Source organism: Dendrobates tinctorius, unplaced genomic scaffold (assembly GCF_039654945.1).
Source record: "Dendrobates tinctorius isolate UK_male_01 unplaced genomic scaffold, ASM3965494v1 ptg000035l, whole genome shotgun sequence".
Taxonomy (NCBI): Eukaryota; Metazoa; Chordata; class Amphibia; order Anura; family Dendrobatidae; genus Dendrobates; species Dendrobates tinctorius.
The window spans coordinates 67349640-67369115 of NW_027361703.1; the positions used below are offsets into that span (position 1 = coordinate 67349640).

A 19476-nucleotide genomic window follows, 5' to 3' on the forward strand; every position below is an offset into this window, starting at 1 on the left:
AGCAACGAGGGCAAACCTGTGCGGAGAGCAACGTGGACAGACCTGTGCAACCTCTCTCGAGATACACGCTTGGCTTCTGCTGCATTCATTGTCTATGGTACTGCAGGTTATGGCCGAATGCTGATCCTCTGGGGCGGGGATTACGAACTTGGAAATAACCCTGTAAAGTGTGGGCAAACGTGTAAAGAGAACAAGAGCCGACCTGTGTGGAGAGCAACGCGGGTGGAAATGTGCGGAAAGCAACACGGACGGAAATGTGCAGTGTCACGGGCGGACGTATACGAAGAACAACGCGGGCGGACATGTACGGAGAAAGAGGGCGAAAGTGTGCGGAAAGCACGCACACGCCTATATAATTTCCATGCCCTTATACACTTTCGCACAGGTGCCACCACTTCTCACACAGGGCATACGATGCTGCAGAGCCCAGTCTGACACGACTTCCCCCTGGTCAGTGCAGAGGTTGGGACACGTTCCTGTAGCCGGCGCCCTTTCCGGGAAGCCCAGTATCTCAGACACGGGGGTGAGGGAGCATCTCATGGTTCCTCTTCCTCATACTGGTTACTGGAATCTTTCTCCCTTTCCACAAAACCGAAACTGACAGCAGCAGGCAGCGCTCTGGGGGCGGGGCTTGCACACGTGCTGGTGGGCGAATCCGGTGCCTCGAGCTGCCCAATGAGCGCCCAGCCCGGCTGCCGATATGACGTCACCATTCATCACGCACTGAGCTGCCCCGAGTGTGAAAAGGTTTGGGAGGCGGCCCCGCCCAACTACGTCACGGCCCCGGACACGCCCCCTGGCCTGGCACTGGGAAAGGTATAGAAGAACGGCGAGCGGCGCGGTCCAGTATTGTTCACCGAGCAGTCGCGGAGCGCTATATCCGTCACCGGTGCGGCCATGGAATGTGGGGAACCGGAGTTCAATATCCTGCTGGCCACCGATTCCTATAAGGTGAGCGCTGGGGGGATGCCGTGCCAGGGCAGCACTCACCTCCACTGTAGCGGGCTGCAGGGGGTCATGGCCTCCTCGCATCCTGGACTGACAGCGTGCAGGCTGGCATGCAGGGGCATGTGGTGTGAAGGTCAGCGGGGCTCGGCTACCCTCTCGTGCCCCCTGGCGGTGCCCTGGTACTTGTAGTCCTGCAGGGCTGGGGGGGGACACTTGCTGTCCCTGATGGGGTTCCCCTCCTAGTGCCCAGGCTGCAGATTGCACAACTGTCCATCATGCAGGAGCTCCTGATGGCAGGCTGAGCTGCGCTGCTGTGATGTCTGACTACCTGTCCTGCATGTAGTAATTTCTTGGTGGAAGCCCCCAGACCCCCAATGGTGAGCTCCTCATATGTCAGTGATATTCTGCTGTCCCTTTCTCTGTAGATCGCCATTCGGTTCTGTTCACACCTGCGTCCTGGCTTCTGTCTTATGGTGAGTGCACACCGTGTGGATTCACCTGCGGATTTTCAGGTAAAACCACAGGTAAAGTGACCTGCGGATTTGTCAGCGGTTTCCCCCTGTGGTTTGACACCTGGACAATGGAACAGGTGTCAAACTGCAGAAAATCCGCGTGGAAAAATCCACAGCATGTGCACTGTGGTTTCTAAAACCCATTGGCTAACATTGTACTGTACATTGCTTGCGGATCCGCAGCAGAATCCGCAGTGTGTGTGCACATAGCCTTACAGTGAGCCCTGATCCATTTTGCACCAAATGAAGAGTTGGGCTTTGATTTTGCTCTAGGACCTGCCCCGTACAGCTGCCGGCAATGATCCCATAGAGACCTATGGAGACGTTCCTGGCATCAGTTTTGATCTACCTGTTCTCTCCCGCCGATGGGGAGAAGGCCGATAACTGGACCGTAGGGACCACAGAGGCCAATAATCTGGAATTAGTGTTCGCGTTATAACTCTTGCTGCTGATGACCCGAAAAACAAGAAAACCACTTGTTCGCTGGGTGAAATAAATTTAAGCTTGCTTTAAAACTAATCTTTCTCTGTAGCACATCATCCTGTGTAAACAGTAGCGTGCTGCCGAGAACATGATATTCAGAATCTGTGCACATAGAAGTGCGATTGACCTCTCTAAGCAGACCATTCAATGACTGTCAATGGGCGGTCGTTTAAAGGGGCATTCCCATCTCCAAGGTCCTTTCCCAATAGGTAAATACCTCCAATTTGAAGTGTATAGTTCCCCTAATAACCCATGTCACTTACTTCATGTGCAGGGCATTGCAGTACCTTAGGTATGGGTTATCAGAAGAACTATACTACATTTTGAACTGGAGGTATTTGCTAATATTATTATTACACATACTACATACTGGGATATAGTCTTGCAGGGGGAATACCCCTTTAACAGCCTCGGTGGTCCAGCCTAAAGGTACTGTCAGCGATGTACCAGCGATATGATGCGGTCAGGATCGCTGGCACATCGCTAAGTGGTCGCTAGTGAGCTGCCACACAGGCAGATCTCACCAGCGACATCGCAGGGGACGGGGATCGCTACTTACCTGTCACACCAGGCGATCCTGCGTCCTCCCGCCCGGCTCCACGCGTCGCTCATCGTCACAGCAGGAAGCGCCTGACGAGAAACGGTCCAGCCTGTTCTCGCGCTATCAGCGATAACCAGCGGGGGGAGCGGGTTGTAGGTAAGTATCAGACACAGCGATATCGCTTAGTGTGACTGTACCTTTAATGGGCTCTTAGGATGTCTTCAGATGTCCTCCTCATGTGACTTCCAGATTTGCTGTGGCTTGATAGAGCTGTCAGTTTGGGTCTGATCCAGAAATAAGTTTTTTTACATGGATTGTCAATTACAGTAGCGTGGAATTGGCCTTGTGCAGATTACTGCAATACCCATCCTGACCACTGGGTGAACCGGCCCTGAGCTAATGGCCTCATATACAGTATGTCTGGTACTGTAAGTCAGGAGACCTGCGATTGGGCAGGGATCGTAAATGTGTAAAATCAACCTTAAAATAGGTTAAACACTTTTTTTTTTTTTGAGCCATGTGATCTGGATTTGATGCAAATTTTGTTGCAGACCCCATAGAATCAAATGTGATATGTAAATGCACCCTGATATTTAAAAAATGAATTTTGGGGCTAGTTAGCGACTAGTCAATAAACGTTGTGATGTGTAGTGAATGATCTGTGTAACACATCCATGCTGGACAATGCAACGCTCGGATCCAGTTACAGTATCTAGTGTCGCACTCCATAGTCATAGGTGTATTCAGGTGAGAGGTATGGGAGGGGGATGGCTCACTGATCCTGAGAGCAGATGGGAGCCCCCAATGTGTTATACACATAAGGATGGGGTGGGTTTTGATTTAGTCTGAAATGGTGTTTTTCTAGCATCTATATACAACTTGACACGGGGGCAATATAACATATCTCCCAGTTTGGGTAACTGGCGGCTGTTTATCCAAGTCCCATTTTACATATATGAAAGGAGAAGAATAAAATGGAGTTTAAAAGTTGCCCAAAAATCACCTTCACTCGTTTGACTACAAGTAGAAGAGAAATGGGTTTTTCTTCTCTGTTAGATTCCATGTATAACTGTCCGCCCATTAAGGTCTATGATGTGATTTTCTTGTGCGCAGCATAGCTCCATGCCCAGTGTCACACAGCTCGTGCTGCACAGGATCCTGGCGCTGTGTAATGGCACATACACGAGGAAGCCGATTCCCCCTTGTCTGTTTATAGCCGTGCAATGTCATGTCGTCTGTGGCGTCCCAGCCAGGGCAAAGTGCCTCCCCAAGGTCAGTGCTAGAATAGCATGGACATGGCTCCCAGGGAGCAGCGCTGTCTGCACACACGGTTTATGTTCTAAAACCGTCCCCTCATCCGAGTCGTGTACCAGTATAGCATTTCTCCTCCGCCTTTGAAATGTCACAATGAGTTCTACTCACAGAATCATGTCCTTGGGCAGGCATGCCGCAGGATAAACAGGTGACGGTTTGCCTTATGCGATCCCGCTTCATGTTGAGCAGGGGGAGGGTTAGTTGGGTCTGAGTATGCCACCGATGCCAGAGTGCAGGGACTCGTACCGTGATCTGTTGGACTTGGCACTGGTCCGTGTGTGTAGTGCACACGTGATTTTTCTTTAACACCACTTTCCCTCACCTATGGCATTGTGCATCCTCCCCATCATACAGAGCCATATTCCTGTCTGGGACAGGTGTGCTGGCTAGGCACTGTGCACATAGCTGAGCCGTACATAATATTAAAGGGAACCTGTCGCCAGAAAAAACACTGTTAATCCGCTAATAGCGTTATGCTGGCGGGCGCCTGGACGTAGCCTAACGCTACAGGGAGAAAGTGAACTTTATTCTCCCCAGCAGCGTTCCTGTCTCGGTCACGGGGGTCAGCACCGGCGCTGGTTCACTACCTGCTCTGAGTATACAGAGCGGCGGCTGTAACCATGCCCTCATCACTGGGGTTGGCTGTCAGTCAGGGCCGCAGTTACAGCCGCCACTCTGTATACTCAGCGGTGACTGAACCCACTCTGGTGCCGCCCCCGTGACTGAAAACAAAATGCTGACACCGGCACACTGTGGGGCCTGTGAGTCGGGGGAGCCCGGTGCTAGCGCCAGTGAGTAGGGGCCCTGCTTGCACTGGGCCTCGTCACTTGCGATCCTTGCCTCTCCCTGTTCCTCCTCAGCTCTGGTGTCTTCCACATTTTCTGTCTCTGTGATGTCTCAAGGTAGAGGACGCGATGATATCACTAGTGTGCCCCCTCTGCTCCGAGCAGTCACAGTGCTGAGAGCCAGAAGACAGTGACACTGAGGAGTCCAGACTTGCGGCCAGCAAGGAGAGGCGAGTATTTCATTTATTTGTATTTTTTTTATGTATGGAGCAGTATATGGGGCCCATTATATACTGTATGGAGCAGTATATGGGGCCCATTATATACTGTATGGAGTAGTATATGGGGCCCATTATATACTGTATGGAGCAGTATATGGGGCCCATTATATAACATAATTATTACTTATTTTTTGCTGATTTTGTTAGATTTTGAAGATGTGATAGTGCAAAATCAGTCTCCTTTGAAGCCCTGCCAAAGGCAGGAGTTCAAAGGAGTTCCATAATGACAAACATGGGGGGTCATTAGCTGACAGCCCATCAGCGACCTGCGATCATGTCACGGGCGCGCCAATAGGTGGAAGTAGGGACGCGTGCACTCGTCAGTGCAAGTTAAATGCCGTTGTCTGATATTGACATCGAGGTTTTATAGGTTAACAGCCACAGATCCTGGCTGGAATACTCAGCCATCGTCTTTCAGCTATAGGACAGGCTCTCTGCGTGTATGTACGGCGCATGTCGTGAAGGTCTTAAAGAAGCACTCCCATCAAAATTTTTGTGTTACTATATTGCAGTCATCATATTATATAGCACTATGTATTTACAATTTCTCATTTTGCCTGTCTGTCCAGTTAATTCCTCTTTTCCATTATGTCTATGACATCATGTAATGAAAAACTGACTAGCTGAATCCTTCTAAGCTCTATTTGGAAACAGGTCAATTTTCCTTGTATGAGTCATCCCCATCTTCAACTCCTGACCCAGCTGCTCTGCTTTTCCCTCTGTCAGGGACTTTGACTTGTAGTTCCAATGCTGACTCTTGCAGGCAAAATAGACTTCCTGTTTCTACATAGAGCTTAGATGTATTCAGCTAGTCTGTTTTCAATCAAAATTTTGATGGGCATGCTTCTTTAAGTACACCTGCATTGCTGAGCAACGTTTCAAAGGCTTTTCTAGACTTACTATATTGATGACCTAACAACACTAAGATATTAATCAACATCATATCGATGAGGGCTCAAAAGCCGTAACCCATATCCATTAGTTATCAGCTCTTGCAGTGGCCAAATATACACATTGAACAGAACCAGGACACAGCCGCCCCATAAAATGTGTAGCAGTTGTTCTCTGGTATTAAAGTATAGCTCAAATTATACCATCAGTATCATCAATATATTGAAGGGAATCGGTAATCAGGTTTTTGCTATGTATTCTGAGATCAGCATGATGTAAGGGCAGAGAGTGTGATTCCAGGAATGTCACATTCTTAACAGCTTCCTGTAGTTTAAATACAATCAGTGTTTTATCAGCAGGAGATCAGCAGTCCAGCTAATCTGTGTAGCCACCCCTGATTAGTCGTTTGCTGATAATGTACAGTGTACACAGGAATCTGACAATCGGGTGTGGTTATACACAGCTCCGCTCTCTGAACACTGCTACATCTACAGAATACAGGGATTATATCAAAACTGCACCAGGCGACCCATAAGTGACACATATCGCTGGCTCTGTGCCCTTACGTTATGCTGTTGTCAGTTTACACAGCAAAAAAGCTGCTGACAGATTTCCTTTAAGATTGGAATCCCCCTTTCATAAAACCTGCATCGCTTTCAGAACACAAAGCGGGTTTATGCAAGTGTCACAAGCTCTTACGATGTGCTTAGTTGTTATTGTGCAATTTTTGTACATTTTGCTTCACTTGTGATGCCTATTCTGCCTCAAGCGTTGGCTAATCAAGTGGGAGTATTCCTGTGGACGGAAAAATCTCAGAAATGTGTTTTAGAATATCAGTTACACCCGTCTAATGAGAATGGTCATTTCTCCAATTATCTTTTAAAGAGAACCTGTCATCCGGTTCATGCTGCCCAAATAGCGGGCAGCATGAATCCGAGCCTGCAGAATAGTTTATAGATCCAGCTTGGGGCCATGGCCAGAGATGAGCCTAGTCCAGCTGCGTCCCTAGCCGGCTCTTTCTAGCACTGCTGCAGATGAGTGACAGGTCTCTACCACATCGAGAGACCTAGAAGGAGCCAAGCTGAGAACAGATTGTTAAAGTATTCGCTAAATAAAATGGGTTGTGATAATAACCCTGTTTGTGGCACATTAGTATATGGGAGGGGGAAAACATTTCAAGATGGGTGGTGACAATGGCGACCATTTTGAAGTTGGCCATTTTGGATACAACTTTATAAATGGCCCACCCTGTACAGTTTTTGGGAATGCTGGAGCTTTTCAGCGGAGTATAAACCCTGCATGAATCTGATGACCGGTTCTATTTAAGTGCGTATCTATAGCAGGGTCAGGGAGCCTTTTTCTTTTCCTGCCAGGGGTCATTTGGATAATTATAACCTCTTTCACAGGCCATACAAAATGATCAACTTAAAAATTATCCTTCTATATTAGGCTAAACATCTAAAGGAGGCTGTCCATGCTTATCAGAAAAGTCTGCAGTCACTATGTGAGTCCTCATATTGCTTGTAGCTTGCTGTGAGGATTCTTCGGAGCTGACGGAGAGACAAAGCTGTCATGTGACTGTGAGTATTTGAAATGCATGCTTCTGGCCACATTCCAACTAGACCTGTACGATCTCACTCAATACAAGTGACTTGAGTAGGGCTACACGCGTCTAGTCGGAATGTGGCCGGGAGATATGTGTACACATCACATAGGCAGTGCCAGCGTCGGTGGTAATGAAGGGCTGCGTGCACCATGACTGTGTGCAGTATTGCTTCTGTTAAAAAATGTAAAAAAAAAAATGAGAGGTTTTCACACAAACAAAGTTCATTTTGAAATTGATTTTAATCAACACATCTTGGAAAAAAAATAAGTTCCACAATTGGATGTGATTACATTTAATGTTCCCATGCTGATATCTGATAAATGTGTAATGTCCGTGTCTGATTGTACCGCAGCTGCTGGGCGGGGGAGAGAGAGTATACAGACAGGACAGCACAGGATCACTGATTATTCTTTTTGTGAGGTAAAACATTTCCCTGCTAGTTTTAAAAAATGTTTTCCCTCAGAGTCATTTGCGATCTCCTTCTGTAATATCTGTGTACTTTTTTGCTTTCTCTTCTGCCACGAGCTGTGACAGACCGTTCACATCCCCTAAGGTGAGAACTTGTATAAGCAGTGCAGTGACATCTGGATCTTCCTCTCATCATGTCCTAACATCCTTTCTGCTCATTTTTCTTTTTTTTTTTTTGTTTCCCCTCAAGGTGCAGTTACACTGCCCGGAACAAGCATTCCTGAGAACGCTCATTTACAATAATTTTGCAGCACACACACTGCCGCTCATCTGATGAATGAGTAAAAAGCTTGTTTGTCACGTGCATTGATCTTTTGGGCTGCAAATAAAAGTAAATTGTTCTCGAGAGTGTACCGTCCTGCGGAGATGGGATCTGCACTGCCTGAGCACAATGGCCGCCTATGCACATTGAACGGTCTAATACAGATTAAGCGTGTTCTGTCTGGCTAAGCAGGCTGTTAAATAATGTGGACTTTACATATTTAAAGTGGGGTGCACTCCCTTTTAGTCTGTTCTAGCACTGTGTCTATAATCCTTCCCAATAGTCTTCTGTTTACCTTGAGTGAAGCAGTGGCATCATGTGCAGATTGAGACCACTGCAGTCAGTCACTGACTTCCAAGATGACTGAGTGCAGGGATTGGCTGCAGCGGTCATCTGGGGTATATGTGGTGTCACTGCTCCAGGATGGGTAAACAGAAGGATTGGGGACATGATGCTGGAACAGAGGGATGTGAAAAGTGGTATCATTGCAACATTTCCCTTTAATGGTACAATCTCTGCTTGCTGTCATCTGCTGTTTACCATCCTGCAACATTCCCTTTAATGGTGTATATAACAGTGCCTGTTGAAAGTTTGACAAATTCATCTGTTGCATTGCACTCAATACTTACTGCTGTATATCCATATTGGGGTCAGTAGAGATGTTATCTGGTGCAAGGTGTCATAGCATATGGATGTAGCAGGCCTAATGCCTTTGATCATCTAACCTCCCCCCCCCAGTGTGCTGGAAAATTGGTAATTTATCCCAAGCCAGTTCCCACAATCCCTCTCACCTGATCCTCTACTCTGTTCTATAAATTTAGTAGCTTCCTAAGAGGGGCACACATGTGGGGTCTGGCACGCGTCTCCCTGCAGCTTATTATCCAGAAGCTGCAGTTATTTAAATGGCAGTTAGTCACGGCAGGAGTCAGGACCCCACACTATGTCTCTTTTGAGTATGTCTGCTGAGTAAACACTTCTTATTACTTGGACCTGGCTTTTCTATTAACCCATCTTAAGGGCCTTTCACACATAGCGAGATCGCTAGCGATATCGCTAAGCGTCAGAGACAGTGTGAGACGTAGCTGCGACCGCCCCGCCCCCCCGCTGGATATCGCTGATCGCGCTTGAATGGCCTGGACCATTTTTTTCCTCGTTGGTGTCCCGCTGGCGCCGACTAGCGACGCATGGACGTCATCATCGCTGCGGTGTGACAGGTAACAGCGACCGCCGACGGAATGCTTATCGCTGCTGCGTCGTTGGTGAGATCTGCCTGTTTGGCAGCTCACTAGTGACCATTTAGTGATGCACCAGCGATCCTGACCAGGTCGTATCGTTGTCGGGATCGCTGGTGCATCGCTAAATGTACCAGGACCCTTACTCCATCATGTTTACATATGCCCTCAGTGTTTGCTCCATTAATCCTAACTCTCCTTCGCTATCCCCAAACCCCAGCACCCTCTAACCAAATTATCATCTCCCCTTCCCTCTTTCCTCCCCACCTGACCTCCTCTGCTGACCTGCTCCTCAAATCTGTCCTAATAAAACAAGCCGCTCACTCTCCTTTTCTCACCTGCTCTCCCTTTCTCTGCTTCACCTCACTGCTGGCAACATCTCCCAATCCTGGACCCCCACAGCTTATACCTCCCATTACTACCCCCTCCTACCGCACCCTATCTAATATGATCTACTGCAATCTTTCCAGCGTAAAACCTGTGCCCTTGACACCCATCCCCCGCTCCCTCTCTGGAGCACTCTGGAATGCCCGCTCTATCTGCAATAAGCTTCATGTGATTCATGACCTCTTTCTCTCTTGCAATCTTGACTTCCTCGGACTCACAGAAACATGGCTGACACCGCCTCCCTTGCTGCACTGTGTTATGGCGGCGTCCATTTTATCCACACTCCTCGCCCTGGCAACAGACACGGTGGAGGAGTGGGTCTTCTCCTTTCTTCTAACTGCACCTTTAACCCTATCCCACCTCTTCCCTCCCTAATCCTTCCCTCTTTTGAAGTCCACTCTGTCCGCATCTACTCTCCCTCCAATTGGCCGTCATATACCGACCTCTGGGCCCGGCCACTGCCTTTATTGACCAATTCTCTACCTGACTTCTTCACTTGCTTTCCACTGAATTCCCCACTATCATCCTAGGTAGGTGACTTCAACATCTCCACTGATAGCCTTCAGTCAGCAGCCTCCAAACTCCTGTCCCTTACTTCATCCTTGGACTTGCTCAGTGGTCTTCCTCAGCCACCCACAGAGACGGGCATACACTAGACCTGGTCTTCACCCGCCTCTGCACTCTATCGAACTTCACCACCTCCCCTCTCCCTCTATCCGACCACCATCTACTCACTTTCTCATCCCTGTCCTCCTCGCCTGTCACCCACGTCCAGCAACATGCGCACTAGGGTGCCAAGGAAATGCATGGTAAAAATTAAGTAGCAAGTTTTTGAAGGTCTTGCCTCCTAATTTTGTTCCTTTTTGGTCAGATATTTTATTTTTTTTTTTTTTAAGATTAGTTATTTACTGGCTGCTCAATGGCACATCATATTGCAGTTTTAAATGTTTGTTTAGTATTTATCGTCATGCATATCCCCGTGTTATGTATGGTATGTTATGCCGTTTACCGATCAGATTGATTATTGATTTTATATTTTGATCGGGCGTTTCTGAACACAGCGATACTGTGTGTGTGTGTGTGTGTGTATATATATATATATATATATATATATATATATATATATATATATATATATATATGTGTGTGTATATATGTATATATATATATATATGTGCCAAGGAAAAATAAGTTCATTTTTCCTTGGCACCCTAACGCGCACACCTAGGCACCCACACACTCTGACTCTATTCTACCACTGGCATCCATGTCCTCACTCCACGACACAGACAATGCCACTGCTTTCTACAATGCCACTCTTGCATCACCTACTGACGTGGTTGCCCCTCTTCATGGAAGAGTGCAACGTATCAACAGACAACCCTGGCACAATAACACCACTAAAAAGCTTCGCCAAGTGTCCAGTGTTGCAGAGCGGCGTTGGAAGAAAACAAATTTGCAAGATGACTTCACTGCATTCAAACAGGCAACATTTTTCAAATCTGCCCTCACCTCTGCTATACAGGCCTTTTTCACAACCCTTGTATCTTCCCTATCCTACAACCCCAAACAGTTATTCAAAACTTTCAACTCCTTCCCCGACCTCCCTCATCTCTGCTGAGGACTTTGCTACACACTTCAAAAATAAGATCAACCAAACAAGGCAAGTCTTCATTGTTCAACCACCACAACCCCTTTGTATACCAGATCAGTGCCCAAACCCTATAACCTCCCTCTCCAACCTCACTGAAGGGGAGCTTAATTGTCTCCTCTCCAAATCACACCTCACTACCTGTGCACTCGACCCCATCCCACCTCCTCCCCAACCTCACCACCACGCTTATCCCATCCCTAACCCATTTCTTCAACCTATCACTACCTTCTGGTACCTTCCCTTCTGCTTTCAAACATGCCACAATCACGCCTATCCTTAACAAGCCAACCTTCGACCCAACAGCCATGTCCAGCTATCGTCCAATATCGCTGCTCCCATTCGCTTCTAAACTCCTGGAACAGCACGTCCTCACTGAACTTTCCTCCCACTTCTCATCTAACTTGCTCTTTGACAATCTACAATCTGGCTTCTCCCTGGTTCTTTCTCCACATGGATGGTGTTTCACTTGCTGGGCCTCAGAGATGGTGTTTTACATGCTGGGCAGTTGTTTGTGTATTGTCCATTGAGGGAAATAAACCATTTCTCTTTAGCAAAACTGTGTGTGTGAAAAAGTGATCACAGCACCACCTTATTTTATAGGGATAATCAATGTTTGTGAAAATGGAAAGAAATAATCTGATCTTTAATCCTTTCATTGGTAATCCGGCATACAGCAATCCCTGACAGCGTCAAAATGGAGGTGTGAAAAACTAGTGAGCATTCAGACACATGTAGGTAGTTTCCTGTGGGGTTTTTTGCCCTGTTTCTTTTCCAGAAACCTCTGGAAATTCCCTTATCTGGCAATTCCCCCTAAGACCGTATCTTTAAAAATCTGTCCTGGCCTATGTCTGTAATGACTTTTGAAATGCGTAGTAAGCGTGTGCTCCAGATGATGCACACTCCTTGGATGAGGTGATTTATTTATTTATTTTTAAAGCAGACTTAAAAAAAAAAAAAACCAAAAACCTTCTTTGTGTTGTCGAGTAACATAATATGTGCACAGTGATCGTTGTAAGGTCATAGGAAATGTCGATCTGTGTAAACGGGCTACCAAATGACCGTCTGTCAGTAAACAGATGACCTCAAGTCACTTATCTCACTATGTTGTACACTACAGTTCAAAAGTTTAGGGTCACTTAGAAATTTCCTTATTTTTGAAAGAAAAACACAGTTTTTTCCAATGAAGCTAACCTTAAATGATTCTGAAATACACTCTATACATTGTTAATGTGGTAAATGACTATTCTAGCTGCAAACGTCTGGTTTGTAATGCAATATCTTCATACAGTTAGGTCCATATATATATTTGGACAGAGACAATATTTTTTTAATTTTGGTTCTAGACGTTGCCACAATGAATTTTAAACAAAACCATTCAGATGCAGTTGAAGTTCAGACTTTCAGCTTTCATTTGAGGGTATCCACATTAAAATTGGATGAAGGGTTTAGGAGTTTCAACTCCTTAACATGTGCCACCCTGTTTTTAAAGGGACCAAAAGTAATTGGACAGATTAAATAATTGTAACTAAAATGTTCATTTCTAGTACTTGGTTGAAAACCCTTTGTTGGCAATGACTGCCTGAAGTCTTGAACTCATGGACATCACCGGACACGGTATTTCCTCCTTTTTGATGCTCTGCCAGGCCTTCACTGCGGTGGTTTTCAGTTGCTGTTTGTGGGCCTTTCTGTCTGAAGTTTAGTCTTTAACAAGTGAAGTGCATGCTCAATTGGGTTGAGATCAGGTGACTGACTTGGCCATTCAAGAATATTCCACTTCTTTGCTTTAATAAACTCCTGGGTTGCTTTGGCTTTGTTTTGGGTCATTGTCCATCTGTAGTATGAAACGACGACCAATCAGTTTGGCTGCATTTGGCTGGATCTGAGCACACAGTATGGCTCTGAATACCTCGGAATTTATTCGGCTGCTCGTGTCATGTGTCACATCATCAATAAACACTAGTGACCCAGTGCCACTGGCAGCCATGCATGCCCAAGCCATCACACTGCCTCCGCCGTGTTTTACAGATGATGTGGTATGCTTTGGATGGTTCCATGACAATTGTGTACAAGATAATTGTGTACGGACAATTGTGTACAGAAAATTGTGTACAGGCCAATTGTGTCCAAGGACAATTGTGTACAAGGACAATTGTGTACAGGGCAATCGCCTTGTACACAATTGCCTTGTACACAATTGTCATTGTACACAATTGGCCTGTACACAATTGTCTGTACACAATAGTCCGTACACAATTATCTTGTACACAATTGTCCTGTCACCGCTTTGGATCATGAGCTGTACCACACCTTCGCCATACTTTTCTCTTTCCATCATTCTGGTAGATGTTGATCTTGGTTTCATCTGTCCAAAGAATGTTCTTCCAGAACTGTGCTGGCTTTTTTAGATGTTTTTTAGCAAAGTCCAGTCTAGCCTTTTGATTCTTGATGCTTATGAGTGGCTTGCACCGTGCAGTGAACCCTCTGTATTTACTTTCATGCAGTCTTCTCTTTATGGTAGATTTGGATATTGATACGCCTACCTCCTGGAGAGTGTTGTTCACTTGGTTGGCTGTTGTGAAGGGGTTTCTCTTCACCATGGAGATTATTCTGCAATCATCCACCACTGTTGTCTTCCGTGGGCGCCCAGGTCTTTTTGCATTGATGAGTTCACCAGTGCTTTCTTTCTTTCTTTCTTTCTCAGGATGTACCAAACTGTAGATTTTGCCACTCCTAATGTTGTAGCAATTTCTCGGATGGGTTTTTTCTGTTTTTGCAGCTTAACGATGGCTTGTTTCATCTGCATGGAGAGCTCCTTTGACTGCATGTTTCCTTCACAGCAAAACCTTCCAAATGCAAGCACCACACCTCAGATCAACTCCGGGCCTTTTATCTGCTTAATTGAGAATGACCCAACGAAGGGATTGCCCACATCTGTCCATGAAATAGCCTTGGAGTCAATTTTCCAATTACTTTTAGTCCCTTTAAAAACAGGGTGGCACATGTTAAGGAGCTGAAACTCCTAAACCCTTCATTCAGTTTTAATGTGGATAGCCTCAAATGGAAGCTGAAAAAGTCTGAACTTCAACTGCATCTGAATTGAATCTTTTTTTTTTTTTTCGAGATCTCTGGAATGAGCCAATCGCCTTTCAGGGTCTTGTTCTGTTCTACCCCTCCACATTGAGGAGATGCACAGAACGGCTAGTAGAAACCAGGTAGCAAAGCAGTGTTTGGTCTCCAAGCGTAATGGGGGGCCGGCCGGGTCCGATGGTACCAGAATCACCACTCTGACTGATGATCTTTCATAGGTTTTGGGAGTTTTAGCTTTGAAATACAAACAAAACACACTTTAAAAAAAATAAATAAATAACTAAGTTATACTCACCTAATGCACATTCCATTGAAGCTTCCGTCTCCTGTAATAAAACAAAAAATGAAAAACAACTCTAATAATCTCTTTATTTTATATAGCACAAACATATTCCGCAGCACTTTACAGTTTTGCACACATTATCATTGCTGTCCCTGATGGGGCTCACAATCTACATTCCCTAACAGTATGTCTTTGGAACGTGGGAGGAAACTCATGCAAACACGGGGAGAACATAAAAACTCCTTACAGATGTTGTCCTTGTTGGGATTTGAACTCCAGCGCTGCAAGGCTGCAGTGGTAACCACTGAGCCACCTGTCCGTCGTTGTGTCCCACTCTGTAATCCATGTCTGGAGATGAATCGTTTTCAATCTGGACGGTGCCAAGAGAATCACTGAGTAATGTACTGCTGCAAGCTCAGCTTCAGTGACCAGTGGTGACATCGAGGTTACCGCCGGTCACAGAGGCTGCGTCCCAGCAGGGCCCCTGAACTGCGGTGTCCTGAGCACCATGAGAAAAATTCAGAGTTCACTGGTGGGGAATACGGCATGGGGACCCCTCTATAGCTGACAACTGAGGGTTGCAGCCCACAGCTGTCAGTCTTACCTGGCTGGTTATAAAAAAAAAATACCAGCATATTTTTTTTTGTATTTTTAGCGCAGGCGGTGGCTGATGAAGGCGGCTGATGAATACTCTCAGCTGCCGCCTGCTCTCGCTGTAGCAGTTGAATACAACTCTCAACATTGTCCCCTGATAGTGCTGATTGCCTTCAGGGGACAATGATGTGAGCTGTCTTCAGCACACAGCGCTGGAGAACAGCGCTAACAGTACTGCTGAGTCCTAGGAGCCGGGATGTGTAACACTGATATATGGATGTCATCAGTGTGCAGGTGTATGGGACTTTTTGGGGCCAGTGCTGCTTTTAAAACATACGTGTCAGCTTGTTTTGCCCACGCGCACATGCTCCATGGAAACAAACGGATATGTGCACGGAGCCATGAATAAAAAAAAAAAAAAAAAAAAGTTTACCAACCTCTTTATTTTTTGAGTGCTGTACAATAAAATGTGAGCCAATTGGTGTAGTTCAATTGCTCACTGATTAGTTTACATATATAAATGCTAAAAAGTGACATAATGGGATAGGATGTTTCTATTCGCGTACCACTGCAGAGTGAATGTGGCTGAATTCAGGGGCTAGGACCACGTACTAACACTGTCTAGTTTTAATGCCAGAACATTGAAGGTAGACCTAAAGGGGTTGTGTGTGGAATGATATAGTGATGGCCTATCTGCATGATATTAATAAGAGATCAGTGGGGTCCAATACCCAGCACCTCCCACCAACTGGCTGTTATCTTCTCCGACAGTGGTCATCACAAAGCTAGGCATGGAAGGACGCACTGAAGCTTGTACATTAATTAGTGGCCGCTTTTTCTCCACTTCATTGAATAGGAGCTAAGCGGCAGTGTGTGGCAGCGGCCACTAAACCGTGCACGGAGAAGTGGTGTTCCTCCCTCTACATCTTAGTTTTGGTTGTTGATAATTGGGTGTACCGGGTGTTGGATCCCCTCCAATCTCGTATTGATGACGTATGTATTGAACACTGGACAGCACCTTTTAAAATGGTAATGGCTTTCCAGAATATAGAGAGTACCATGAAAAACATAACTATACATTTAATTTTCAAAGACCCACCAGAAGAGCCTGGGGAGGAGTTTAATACCCTGCCATCATGATATAAATGCAATCAGGCTGATTCGCATGTGTTCTGTGAAGGCACGTGATTTTAGAGACCAGAAACTGAAAGTGCATGAAGAACTTGGAACGGCGTGTGCAGACTTCCTCACCCCTGAGAACCGCTCTCCTTTTTTAGCATTGTACATAGTGATCATTCCTACCCGATTTAATGCTTATAGTAGTTTTTCTGCTGAGTCGTGGGAAAAACTCAGACAATGGGTATGTGCTTTGTTACCAAATGATGACAACATGTTCCAGTGTGCAGAACATTTTTTTTAGTGAGAAACTTTGACCTTTTGTGACCTCCCTGCTGCTCACTTTATAAAGAAATGCTATTTGTAATGGCTGTGAAATGTGAACCACAAAACTTTGATTTTCTGTAGGCAAATTAATTGAAATTACAATAGAATTTTTTTTATTTGGCACCAAATTTGTGTTTCCCAGCCTGTTTGATAACTTACCATATATGTAAAGGTATATAACCAAATTCGTACTTCCAGTACATCCCCTGTAGACGAAAGAAGAGAACCTTATATTTAAAATATTTGTTAATTACTGGTAGCCTAAAATAATAATAATAATAAACCGTCACCTATCACAGAGTGGCCAGTAGGGGGACCCCAAACAAATCCTGTCCAAAGATTATAGAATACTGCTACATTAATAATAACAATATTATTGTAAAAAAAATAGGTTCAAACGGTGTGTGTGTGTGTGTGTGTGTGTGTGTGTATATATGTATATATATATATATATATATTATTAAATTTACACACCGTACAGACCAAAAGTTTGGACACACCTCATTGAAAGAGTTCTCTTTATTTTCATGACTATGAAAATTGTAGATTCACTCTTAAGGCATCAAAACAATGAATTAACACATGTGAAATTATATAATTAACAAAAAAGTGTGAAACAACTGAAAATATGTCTTATATTCTAGGTTCTTCCAAGTAGCCACCTTTTGCTTTGATTACTGCTTTGCACACTCTTGGCACTCTCTTGATGAGCTTCAAGAGGTAGTCACCGTAAATGGTTTTCACTTCACAGGTGTGCCCTGTCAGGTTTAATAAGTGGGATTTCTTGCCTTATAAATGAGGTTGGGACCATCAGTTGTGTTGTGCAGAAGTCTGGTGGATACACAGCTGATAGTCCTATTGAATAGACTGTTAGGATTTGTATTATGGCAAGAAAAAAGCAGCTAAGTAAAGAAAAACGAGTGGCCATCATTACTTTAAGAAATGAAGGTCAGTCCGAAAAATTGGGAAAACTTTGAAAGTGTCCACAAGTGCAGTGGCAAAAACCATCAAGCGCTACAAAGAAACTGGCTCACATGAGGACCGCCCCAGGAAAGAAAGACCAAGAGTCACCTCTGCTGCGGAGGATAAGTTCATCCGAGTCACCAGCCTCAGAAATCGCAGGTTAACAGCAGCTCAGATTAGAGACCAGGTCAATGCCACGCAGAGTTCTAGCAGCAGACACATCTCTACAACAACTGTTAAGAGGAGACTTTGTGCAGCAAGCCTTCATGGTAAAATAGCTGCTAGGAAACCACTTGTAAAGACAGGCAACAAGCAGAAGAGACTTGTTTGGGCTAAAGAACACAAGGAATGGACATTAGACTAGTGGAAATCTGTGCTTTGGTCTGAGTCCAAATTTGAGATCTTTGGTTCCAACCACCGTGTCTGTGTGATGCAGAAAAGGTGAACGGATGGACTCTACATGCCTGGTTCCCACCGTCAAGCATGGAGGAGGAGGTGTGATGGTGTGGGGGTGCTTTGCTGGTGACCCTGTTGGGGATTTATTCAAAATTGAAGGCATACTGAACCAGCATGGCTACCACAGCATCTTGCAGCGACATGCTATTCCATCCGGTTTGCGTTTAGTTGGACCATCATTTATTTTTCATCAGGACAATGACCCCAAACACACCTCCAGGCTGTGTAAGGGCTATTTGACCAAGAAGGTGAGTGATGGGGTGCTACGCCAGATGACCTGGCCTCCACAGTCACCAGACCTGAACCCAATCGAGATGGTTTGGAGTGAGCTGGACCGCAGAGTGAAAGCAAGAGGGCCAACAAGTGCTAAGCATCTCTGGGAACTCCTTCAAGACTGTTGGAAGATCATTTCCGGTGACTACCTCTTGAAGCTCCTCAAGAGAATGCCAAGAGTGTGCAAAGCAGTAATCAAAGCAAAAGGTGGCTACTTTGAAGAACATAGAATATAAGACATTTTCAGTTGTTTCACACTTTTTTTTGTTAATTATATAAATCCACATGTGTTAATTCATAGTTTTGATGCCTTCAGAAGTGAATCTACAATTTTCATAGTCATGAAAATAAAGAAAACTCTTTGAATGAGAAGGTGTGTCCAAACTTTTGAGAGAGATACTAATATATATATATATATATATATATATATATATATATATATACACACTATCAATGTCTAGTGACCATCCATTTATTATAATGCTTACATAATAGCTCAGTAGTCATACTTGTAAGTTACAATAACACACTGCCAGTATTTGTACAAATGGGGAGGAGTAAAGTCCCAAAGCAGTTTAATTATAATATTAATAAGGCAAGTAAAGTCAGTATCAATTATAGACACTTATAATCCTAAATTAATGTATCTCCTATATGGCAATACTTTCAGCATATCCATAAGTAATAAGGTAAGTTGTATGAAACCACATTACCTGCATGCAGTAATAAGGCAGGAGCGTTGGACTGAAGATGAGAATGGATTGAGTGCCCTCCCTGGCGCATGTTTCGCCATTAGCTTCTTCTGGGGACATGTCTGGGTAAGGGTATTTTTTGGGTTATGCAGAGTGGGTGTGGGACATGTACTGCTGTAAAAGCCATTAAAAAGTGGTGGCCGTAGTTTATTGGTAAAAGCTGGTGACAGGTTCTCTTTAAGCAATCAAGATCAGAGTACAGATCTAGACTTTAGGATTCACTATGGACTTATCTGAACTCTACAGCCGCATACATCCAAT

At 45.0% G+C, this 19476-nt stretch overlaps 1 protein-coding gene across 1 annotated transcript in view; it reads left to right on the plus strand.

Moving 5' to 3' along the window:
- Positions 1-752: 752 nt before the first annotated feature.
- NAMPT (nicotinamide phosphoribosyltransferase) overlaps positions 753-19476 on the plus strand; it is a 125039-nt gene continuing 106315 nt past the window's right edge. The window contains exon 1 of the mRNA XM_073573585.1: positions 753-951. Within this exon, the coding sequence (XP_073429686.1) occupies positions 898-951 (54 nt within the window). The 5' untranslated portion in view covers positions 753-897. The remainder of the gene's footprint in view (positions 952-19476) is intronic.